Consider the following 11,852-nt stretch of genomic DNA (forward strand, 5'->3'; position numbering starts at 1 on the left):
AATAAAATCCAAGAGCTCCGCCCAAGAACTCAATGCATTTGTGCAGCTTCTTGTGATAATCTTGAATATCAAAATCAAGATCAAGTGCTTCAGTTTTTGACTGGCCTCAACGACTCCTTCCATGCTGTTCGTGACCAAATCTTGCTTATAGAACCCTTCCCTAATCTGTCCAAAGTTTTTTCAATGGTGGTTCAGCAAGAAAGGCAAAGGAAACGTTGTCCCTTGCATACTCCTACATTGGCTGCTGCCAGCCCTTTCACCAACAACAACAACAACTTCTCTTCTCGACCCAAAAAGATGCGCCCAACCTGCACACACTGCCATAAACCGGGTCATCTCAAGAAAAAATGCTTCTTTCTCCATGGTTTTCCACCCTGTTATGGAGATTAGAAGAAACCCGACAACCCTTTCAAGTCAAACATGAATCAAGCCACTGTTATGACTCCTGGAAACATACAAAATCTTATTTGTATGCTCACTCAACAACTTCAACAAACACAACCTCAAGCAGAAGCAACTCTACCATCAACTTCAAACATTTCGTGTAACCTCTATCCTATACCTAATGCTATTTGGTTAATTGATAGTGGTGCTACTCACCACATGTGCTTTGACAAGAATTGCTTATCTTCTTTCAATTCTACATGTCATACTCCATTTGTTACTTTACCTAATGGCACACAAATTAAAGTTTATAGGTCTGGCTGTGTTAAACTAAATCCATATATTACTCTAACAAATGTCCTGTTTGTGCCTGATTTTTGCTTCAATTTTTTCTCTGTTCCTGCTTATATTAAGCACCATGACCATGTCATATACTTCACTCATTCTAACTGCGTTATTCGGGCACCAACTCAGAAGGCAACGATTGGGATAGCTAATCGCATTGGCCACCTATACTTCCTTCAACAAGACAAGTCATATTTTCATTCTTGTGTTTCTGTTTATAATACAATCTCTTGTACTTCCTCTGTTCAGACAAAAACTAATTGTACAAATGTTAATACTTGGCATTAAAGACTCAGACATCCATCTATGATGGTTACCAATCCTCTTAATAAAAATCTACATTTTTCAGTTTCTCATTCTAAGTCTCCTTGTCATGTTTGTCATTTAGCAAAGCAAAAAAAAATTACCTTTTAATTCTTCCAATAATATAGCTTCTGCACCATTTGAGCTAATTCACATGGATTTATGGGGTTCATTTAACACAATAAGTATAGAAGGTTATCATTATTTTCTTACCATTGTTGATGATAATACTCGTTTTACTTGGATATATATGTTGAAATGCAAATATGATGTTCAATTCATTATTCCACAGTTTTTGCTTTTGTATTAACTCAATTTTCAACTAATATTAAGGCTATAAGAACTGATAATGCAAAAGAACTAAACCTCACAAAATTTTATGCAACTAAAGGCATCAAACATTTTCATTCTTGTGTTGAAACACCACTGCAAAACTCAGTGGTTGAAAGAAAACATCAACATATATTAAATGTAGCCCGAGCCCTTGCTTTTCAATCAAACCTATCCCTCTCTTATTGGAATTATTTCATCAATACTGCAGTTTACTTATTAAATAGAACTCCTTTTGTTCTACTCAAATACAAAACTTCATTTGAGTTATTGCATCACAAACCACCATCTTATGATCATCTTAGAAATTTTGGTTGTCTTGCATATGCTTGTACACTTCACAGCAAGAGACACAAATTCACATCTCGTTCTCGAGCTTGTATTTTTATTGGATATCCTCCAAGTATGAAAGCTTACACTTTGCTTGATATACAATCTCAACAAATATTTCATTATCGAGATGTCATCTTTTATTAGCATATTTTTCCTCTACAAAAATTACATTCAGATGCATAATTAACTGAGTTTTTTTCAGATCACAATTTGAATTCTTCATCCAGCATTGAGTCAACACCCAATATGGTGCCTCCACTGTCAATTTCCACTAATGTACCTATTAAACATCATTCGGAGCAGCTTAGGACTACAAAATCTGGCAGAAATATCAACAAACCAAGTTGTCTAAATGATTATGTTTGTGAGTACTCCACTACCCATCCTCTTTCCAATTTTATTTCATATGATAGATTCTGTTTACCCGAAAAAGATTCACCTGATGATGTGGCAAAATTAGTCTGCATGTGGATTGCACGTGACTATTAACGTGGGTACGTTCTATTCGACCATTCAGATGCAGGATTAACTGAGTTTTTTTTTTTTCAGATCACAATTTGAATTCTTCATCCAGCATTGAGTCAACACCCAATATGTTGCCTCCACTGTCAATTTCCACTAATGTACCTATTAAACATCATTTGGAGCAGCTTAGGACTACAAAATCTGGCAGAAATATCAACAAACCAAGTCATCTAAATGATTATTTTTGTGAGTACTCCACCGCCCATCCTCTTTCCAATTTTATTTCATATGGTAGATTCTGTTTACCGGAAAAAGATTCACCTGATGACGTGGCAAAATTAGTCTGCACGTGGATTGCACGTGACTATTAACGTGGGTACGTTCTGTTCGACCATCGATCAGAAGAGGATTCACCCAACAGAAGGCATATTTCATGGGCGACCAGGCTGGTCGCAATATTTCAGATATCTTTTATAGATTTGTAATCTTGCATTTATGTAATAATTTTAATTTATATTATTATTTGAGATATGCTTGTATTAAATGTAATCAAGGCCCACCGGCCCATAAGGAACTCCTTGAGCCTATAAATAAGACTCAAAGGGTTCAAGAGATGAGACTTTTGGGGATCTTTAGAGAGAATTATAGTGTTTTTATCTACCAAATTTGTATTCATCTCCAAGCTTGTGAAACTCGTGAACCCTAGTTCATTGATAGCAGGTTTTGGAGTTCTACATTAATAAGAACACTAAGTGGACATAGGTCATTACCATCTCTGGGGCCGAACCACTATAAATCTTTGTGCTATTTATCTTTTTGGTTTGATTTCATCTCAATTCTGTCGTTTTACTTGACTCCGTGTCGTTGGCCAAACCGAGGGTCGACATTTTGGTGCTTTCATTGAGAGCCGAACTCAAGACTTCCAAGAAGATCAAATGGCAAAAACAACTAGGAAATCTGGGCATCCTTTTGGGAATGCGTCAACCCAGCCTCCTCCACAAAATGTGGCTGAGGATGAGCCGCAAGTAGAATTGGAGGAGAAAGAGATGGATTCTGAAACTTTGAGGACGACTTTGATTGTGTTGCAAGAGGAATTAGCCAAGCTGATGGCTAATCAAGAAAATGTGGAACAATGATGTTGCAGCAGAGGGAGATTGACAGGCAGCGCTAAGAGTTGAATGAGTGGCAAAGGGACACTTGGTGAAGGACTTTTTTTTTATTCCAAGTCATCTCAGCTTAGAGCTTATGCAGAAACCAACCTCAACTCAGTAGACATTCAGCTCAAAAAAATTTCTGATGCTGATTGGGGCACTTGTCTCGACACTAGACGATCCATTTCAGGTTTTTGTATCTTCTTAGGCCAATCTTTGATCTCCTAGAAGTCCAAGAAACAAACTACAGTGTCAAGATCTTCTGCAGAAGCTGAGTATCGAGTTAGGGCAAACACCACTTGGGAAGTTTTATGGTTACTTGCTCTTCTCAAAGACTTTGGCGTTGCTCATTCACAACTTGCACTGCTCTATTGTGACAATGACGCTGCTATCCACATCTCTGATAACCCTGTCTTTCATGAGAGAACAAAACATGTCAACATTGATTATCACATTATTTGGAAAAATGTTCAAAGTGGCCAGCTCAAACTTATTCATGTACCCTCCAAGCAAAACTTGGTTGATATCTTCACCAAACCACTCTTCCCAACTCAATTCAATACTCTACTCTCCAAGATGAATGTCACCAACATGTACAATCCATCTTGAGGGGCGTATTAAAAGTAGTTTATTTCCTCAACTATTTTTTTGGTTGTTATGAGTTGGTTATGTAGTTTTTTTTACTTTGTTCTTAATCTACCCCTGTTTTTTTTTTTTTTTGGTTGTATATATCTTCATTGTTGACATTTCTTTTAACACAGTTGATAATAAAAATACATTTGTTGAGAGAAATAAAATAAGAATTTTTTCTAACAATATTAGACACACATACACAACACACCAAGTCAAATTTGAAGTCTACAAACCGTTGGTCTTAATATAACAATATCATTTTACTTTAAAAATACTATTTTGATGACCTAGTCTCTTATTAGAGTTATTGCTCTATAATTCACATTTAACAGTTAATAATACAAACACAAACTTTAAAAGCCAACCACAAATATTTTCACATAAAGAAAAGACCAACAAGAAATAATAATAAAGAAATTTGCGTTAGTGAAAAGAATACTTGGCCAGCAATGTAGAAAATAGTGTGAGCCTCAAAAAGAAAAAAAAATGTCATGCTAAACCGTACACATTAAAAAAAAGCAATATATCTAAATATGTGTCAATATATATATTTATATATAAATCATTAAAGATCTTTTGTGATAAATTTGTCCAAATTTTGGACAAATTAGGCATTGAATTAGAACTTGAATTTAGAAAGAAAACAAATTATTAGGAATTTTATTTTCTCCTTTCTGAATTTATATCCAAAATATTTGAGATTTCTTTTTAAAAAAAATTGAGAGTAATGAAAATCTTTTTCTTCTAAAAATACAAAATATTTTATTTTATCTTTTTTGAATTTATACCCAAAATATATGGAACGATAATATATTACAATCTCTAAAATAAAATAAAAAATACAATATTAAGGCTGCTCTATAGGAATCCTCGTAAATCATTGTAATAAAAGCAAGAAACAGAACGGCATTTGATATTATTAAATAAAGACCCCAAACTCTGACTTCTGGAAATTTCCACGCTACAACAGCAAAGACTGAAAGAGAAGCCCTCAAACTTAGGAAAAAGAGTGTAGTCGATGTTGAAAAAAAATGGGACCCAAAAAATTAAATAAATTTATTATTATTATACAAAACATTATTTTAGTCAAGTATTTTACACGGTTATTAATTTATATTTTATGTTTTTGTTAAATTATATTTCTATTTTTTGCAAGAAAGATAAAAATAATAATATTTGATTTAGTCAAAATAATATCAAATATATATTTGATTTAGTTAAAATAATATCAAATATAAAATCAATTATTGAATTTTTGGTGAGGAAAAACAAAGATAATCAAGAGCTAGAAAAATAAATATTGTATTTGAAATTATTTTAATCAAAATTTGATCCAAAATATCATTTAAGGAAAAATTACACTTAGTATTATAAATTTTTAAAAGAATTGAAAAATATAGGAATCCTTTGGTAAAATTTTTATTTTTTTATTTTTCTAAACATAAAAATAAAAATACCTTTTTTATTTTTGTTATTTGTTTTTCAAAAATAAAATTATGTTCAGTAACTGTTTTTATTTTCTGTTTAAAAAAAAAAACAAAAAACTTGTTTGGTAAGTCATGTTTTTTGTTTTTAAAAGTAAAAAACAAGAAAAAAAGAAACCAGAATTGTTATAATAAAAATGAAAAGTAAAAATTTTCTGTTTTCAAAGTTTGGTAAATTTTAATTAAAAATTTTAAAATTAAAAAATAAAATCATAGTTACCGAACACATTTTTTAACTTTGTTATCAGATTTTTAATCATTTAAACATAAAACTGTTTAATAAATAATTACCGAACGGGGCCATAGAATTTTATAAAAATTACAAAAATACATATATTACGGTTCTGTAATCGCCAGTTACAATTTTCTATTTATTTGTAAACTTTGGTTACAAGAAAACGGTATTGTTATAAATTTATAAACTTTGTTTTTTTTAAAAAAAACTCAATATTTACGATTATGTCACTCTGTATTTTGTAATTTTATTTTTAATATTTTTTAAAACCTTATGTATTTTTTGTGAATTTTCCTTATTTTAATGCATTTTGTATTACATAGAGTATAAAATATAATTTAGCAAAATATAGGGTGCAACCCCAAAATACAAAGGCCAATATTATTATTATTATTATTATTATTATTATTAGTAGTAGTAGTAGTAGTAGTGGTTTTTTCATAAATATATATGTTTTGGTGTTTTTTTTATTCTTTTTGACAATTACTGATTTTTTTTAAAAAAAAATTATCTTAAGTTTGCAAAAATATTATTTTCAAAATTTTTTATTTATAAAAATATAATGTCAAAGTAACTAAAAAATAATAATTAGACAACAACTAAACACTAGCCCAGTATATACTAATATATTTAAAAACAATAATTTGACAACAATTAGGAGTTAAGTCATGACATACTAACATGTATTTTAAAATAAATCAAAATATATTAAAAACACTTACATATCAATTAGACATCAACACAACAACAGAACAACTATATATAAATTTAAATAACTAAAAAACAATAACCCTAAACAACTAAAAGCTAACACAAAAATAACTTAAAAACATCACAAAAAAACGAAAAACAAGCATAACCCTTGATAAATATCCTTAAAATCGATCCATAAAAATGTAAATTTTTTTTAGCCAAATTAACTCTTATCTTATTATTATAGATTGAGCAAATCAGTGTAATCTTATATTTACACTAAAATGAGCCTTAAATTCTTCGAAGTCATTCAACGGCTGAATTAATTCGTTGACCAACTAAGCTTCCTCAAACAGCTTTACCATCCAGTTCATCAATGGCCCTTGTTGACCCTTCTTGCTTAGACGTGTATTCTTCTTCTTCTTCTTCCTCCTCCTTAAATATATCTCTGCTTCCAAGTGGGTTTGTCATTTTGGTCTCTAAGCTTTTATGGGTTTTCAAGGTTGATTGCTTTTAGGAGACAATTTCTCACTTTAAAGCTCTTCTTTTCTGCCATGGGAAACTGCTGTAGAAAACCTGCCAAGTGTGCTCATGCTTCTTCTGTCAACTTTTGTGGTACCAAATTGGCTTTCTTTATGATCAACCTCTGGTGTTTTCTGTTTTGCTTGCTTAAGGCTTTTTATTTATCATATCATTATATAAATTTATTTGTTGATTTTTTTATTATTTTTTTCATTGCACCTAGAAACAATCAATAGTGTTGATTTTAAAACCTTTGATGTGTTAAATGATATTGCTAGTTTTATACTTTTGGTTTTGTTTATGGTTTGTGTGGATTGGGTTAAATTGTGTTCTCATTTACTCGTTTAGTTCCCTAGATTTGCTCTCTCTTCCTTGTTTTAACTGGTTGAGAATCATTTACCAGCCATTCTTATGATCTTCGGGATAATTTTCCTCTTTAAAACCTTTTGCTTTCTTTCTCTGTTTTTTTTAATATAATAAAATCCCATTATGTGGAGAAGACTTTAGAGCCAATGAAAAATCACAACATGTAATGCTATCAACATGCTTTGTTTGAATGAACACCACAAAGTAAGTAATGAAATATATTAAGTATTTCAAAATTCATATTGTTTCTAACATAATTTTTGGTTGCCACTTGAAGGGTAGTTTAAATCTTAGTTTTTTCCTAAATTATGTTCCCTATCCCTGAAAAAAAATATATAAATAACATGATTTTGGTTGTAACTAATTTCCATTTCTGGTGGGCAGTGAAATTTTTTGCTAATTCGACCGAAAATGGAATCAGTATGAAGAAAAGGATTTGAAGTTATCAGGCAAATTAAAATTTTGTCGACATTTCTGTTGGTTTGCGGCTTATAGTCAAATAGTACTAGTCTCTACAACTACATTAGAGTTGGCTTTAACCATAATCATCATCAGCTTTGTTGCTGCTATTGTTATTTATTGTTGATAAAATAATTGGATAAAAAATAGTCGTTGGGACAAGAAAGTGTCTAGCTTTAGTTGGGTCAAAGGTTGGACAGAAAATTGCAATTCCAATGAGAAATACTGATAAAATGATATCATCAAATTGCAAGTGTCCTCTTTAAAATTGCTTTAACATTATTCATTTTGTTGGATTCTTCATATTTTTGTTTTGGTTATCTATGATGCTTTGGAATACAATGTTCTTGGTGTGACTTCATCATGATGAAGGTGAGTCTAATTGCTAATATTCGCTACCCTTTCAGATAGCACAAATCCAGGTAGCAATGCCAAGATTGTTTCAACAGCATCGTCCCAGGACCCACCATTAGGAGATTCTTTGCCAACCAAAGTTAATATATCTATTTCCAGCACAGTTAAGTCCTTTAGCTTCATTGATCTCAAGAATGCCACGAAGAACTTCCGATCAGACAGCCTACTTGGAGAGGGAGGATTTGGGTGGGTCTTCAAAGGATGGATTGATCCAAACACATTTGCTCCTGCTAGACCAGGCACTGGGACGGTGGTGGCTGTCAAGAGGCTCAAGCGAGAGAGCTTTCAAGGGCACAAGGAATGGCTTGTATGTGTACACTAGATCCCAACTTTTCTTTGATTTTTGTCTCGATTGATCGTATCTGAACTTGAATCTGTGTTCAACTTTCAGGCAGAAGTGAATTATTTAGGTCAGCTTCGCCACAAAAACCTTGTGAAACTCATAGGCTATTGCTCAGAGTCTGACAATAGACTTCTTGTCTATGAGTTTCTGCCAAAAGGAAGTTTGGAAAACCATTTATTTAGGAGTGAGTATTTGTATATTTTCCTTTTTCTCTTTTTCCTTTATTTATTATATGAATAGCTCTTTATTTGTATATGTCTTCCTCGTAAATTTTATGTAGAGATAACCAACAGTATAGCTAACAAAACCTTTTTTTTATTTATTAATTTTTTTGACATGAATTGCAATAGTTAAAAAGTCATTAGATGTTGAATCACAGATCAATTAGCATAAAAAGATTCCTTGAAAAAACTCTGTAGCAATTCCCCTTCATTCTTTAAGTATCCCCTTCTAGTACTTGATATGTCTTTTAATTATCTTTAAATTAATAAAACCCCACACACCCTTCTTCACTTTAAATAATTTGCATTCAATGGTTTAAACTCGGAATATGTCCCATTTATTTTAAGCTATCTGATCAATTTAAGCAGCTCAAGAATTTTGTGCTTTCACAATTCGACCATATAGTACCTGTTTCGAATAGCTAGCAGTTTATTAAAACAAGTAGTAAAGAAAAATAAACTGTTGCATTTAGTCTATGAAGTTCCATTGGGTAGAAGTTAGTCAAATTTGGTCAAACATCTTTGAAATGTGTTAAGCGTAAACTATTGCATCTTCATCCTCTGTTTAAACCAATATTTAGTATATGGGATGAAATAGTAATAGGGTTTTCTAGGTCTTTTTGATAAACATATATGAGAGAAGATTATGGTGAGGTTTGCTATAAAAAAGGCATGGATTTGTCTTTTTTATCTTTTCGTTTGAATGAAGAATTAAGATTCACAGCAAACTCTGAAGCAAAAAAAAAAAAGGTTTATAATAAGACAACAAAAAAGTTTTGCACTGACCTGTGTCTAGCTAAACAGGTTTTGCATTATGTGAACATATTATTTTCTTCTTGCAGAAGGGGTACAACCTATTTCTTGGGCTACACGCATGAGCATTGCTATTGACGTTGCACAGGGGTTGTCTTTCTTGCATAGTTTAGATGCTAATGTCATCTATCGTGATTTAAAGGCTTCCAACATTCTACTTGATTCGGTATATACTATTGGAACTAACATTCTTTTGTTGCTATTGCCGCATATGAAATTCATGTCTGACAAGACTACTAACTTTTATGTAGGATTTCAGTGCTAAACTTTCTGATTTTGGCTTAGCAAGAGATGGTCCTACTGGTGATAATACTCATGTTTCAACCAGAGTACTGGGAACTCGAGGCTATGCTGCCCCAGAATATGTAGCTACTGGTAAGTGTTACTTTTTCAAATCCTTCTTTATTTGTTTTGAAAGTAACTTTCCTAGATAACACCCAGAAAGAAGAAAAAAGAGAACATTTTAAACCAGGAAATAGGAATGAAGTAGAAAAAGTAAACTACTTTACAACTATGTATAACAATGACCTCTTTTGGGGATTCTTGGGAGAAATTGATTCACACCAGTTCTTCAGAAACAATTGGATTCACCTATCAAAACTGTTCACTCACTGTAGGTTTTCCTTCATTTGTTTTTATATTTTAAACTTGACACAAACTGCAAGTTACTGCTGTAAGCACATTGGTTGTGCTCCTTTTTCATGCCGAGTCTGGTCCTCTCTCATCCTTCCTTGCCCATTAATTTCCTTTGCTAATGTTCCATCAAAATAATATGGGAATTTTTTTTATGTTCCTCCTAAATTCTTAAACTAGTTTACTGTTATTATCATGCGAAGTGGTTTACAGGAGTGTAGACTCCCCGATCTTGACCATAGGGGCAAAGACAAAAATCATGTCAACATTATTTAGTGAACTCAGTTGCTTTAATCATTTTCCAATTATATATTGGAGGCATTTTTTGTTTTTCTATACTCAAGCCTGCTTTAACAATTGCAGGACACTTGACTCCAAAGAATGATGTATACAGCTTTGGTGTAGTCTTGTTAGAATTGCTATCAGGAAGACGAGCAATGGACGATGATAAAGTTGGTGGTGCGGAAGAAACATTGGTAGATTGGGCGAAGCCATTCTTGAGTGATAATAGACGCGTTTTAAGAATCATGGACACAAGGTTAGGTGGTCAATACTCCAAAAAAGCAGCTCAAGCAGCAGCTGCACTTTCTGTGCAGTGCCTCCACACAGATCCAAAGAATAGGCCACTGATGATCGATGTTCTAGCCAAATTGGAACAGATTCATACATCTAAAGATGTTTCGATCACCAGACAATCTAGCGATCATCATGGCGGCAGGCATTCAAATCATCATCACAAGACTGCATAATAGAATAGAAAATGTTACATAAAATTTTGTCGACCATTGTTGTACGGAAAAGGCATCTTTTATACTGGGTATAGTATATACATACAAATACATATAGGAAAAGTCTCCTATTCAGCTTTTGGTTTGAAAACCAACAACAAAAATCACAGTCAACTCTTGCTCTTTGAATGTGGTTGATTTGTTGTGCAATCACAGGGATCAAGTAGTTCATGTAAATAGAGTTTTTTCTCATTCCCTTCATCAGGGAACTGTGGAATTATATTGAATCAATTTCTTAGAAGTATTTGATTGTGTATCATGGCGTTAAACCTCATTAAGGGAGAGCAGAATGAAAGTATACAATACAGAGGTGTTTGGTTAGTGATAGTCAATGTTTTGGTATGAAGTACTGACAAATATTCTCTGAAATGGCATTCTGATACGTTATTATTATGTGTGTGAATACTTTATAATATGTGGTTTATTTTCATTAATTCTATTTAAGTATTCCCTAAACTATTGCCGTGAATTATGCAACAGTTTTTGGTCAATTATTGTATTTCCTTTTGTATATATATCTTTCTTTTTGATTGAATAAAGAACGCATATACGATTATCCTAAACTTTACATGGTATCACAGTCTGGTTACATTATAATATATATACTTATATATATATATATATATATTTTTGAATCATGGCTGATGAAGTCACACCCACACTACCGGCTCCATCTCCGTCTCCGGCGAAACTTGATCCCAGTTCGCCATTCTATCTCGGCTCGCAAGATCGGCCAGGTGATTTCATTACTCCCATACGTCTGAAGCTTGACAACTTTGATGATTGGTCTCATGCTATTCGTGTAGCTCTTTCCTCTCGCCGCAAATTCGACTTTCTTGACGGGACCATCACTGAAATCGTCCCTCCTTGTACGCAAGATGATTGGGTCACCATCCACTGCATGCTTGTATCATGGCTCACAAATACCATTGATGCT

The 11,852-nt window shown here is 32.6% G+C and overlaps 1 protein-coding gene across 1 annotated transcript; it reads left to right on the top strand.

Moving 5' to 3' along the window:
- Positions 1-6,677: 6,677 nt before the first annotated feature.
- On the top strand, positions 6,678-11,242 carry LOC133788786 (probable serine/threonine-protein kinase PBL3). The gene is made up of 6 exons (XM_062226381.1): positions 6,678-6,971; positions 8,111-8,424; positions 8,509-8,644; positions 9,524-9,660; positions 9,746-9,869; positions 10,491-11,242. The coding sequence occupies exons 1-6, from the start codon at positions 6,911-6,913 to the stop codon at positions 10,874-10,876; spliced, it is 1,158 nt and encodes a 385-aa protein (XP_062082365.1). The 5' UTR covers positions 6,678-6,910; the 3' UTR covers positions 10,877-11,242.
- The last annotated feature ends 610 nt before the right edge of the window (positions 11,243-11,852 follow it).

The sequence above is a fragment of the Humulus lupulus genome, chromosome 7, assembly GCF_963169125.1.
Source record: "Humulus lupulus chromosome 7, drHumLupu1.1, whole genome shotgun sequence".
NCBI classification, from domain to species: Eukaryota; Viridiplantae; Streptophyta; class Magnoliopsida; order Rosales; family Cannabaceae; genus Humulus; species Humulus lupulus.

Coding starts and splice junctions, on each gene's coding strand:
- LOC133788786 (XM_062226381.1), top strand. CDS start 6,911: ATGGGAAACTGCTGTAGAAAACCTGCCAAGTGTGCTCATGCTTCTTCT. Junction 6,972..8,110: donor TTCTTCTGTCAACTTTTGTG/GTACCAAATTGG, acceptor CTACCCTTTCAG/ATAGCACAAATCCAGGTAGC. Junction 8,425..8,508: donor AAGGGCACAAGGAATGGCTT/GTATGTGTACAC, acceptor TTCAACTTTCAG/GCAGAAGTGAATTATTTAGG.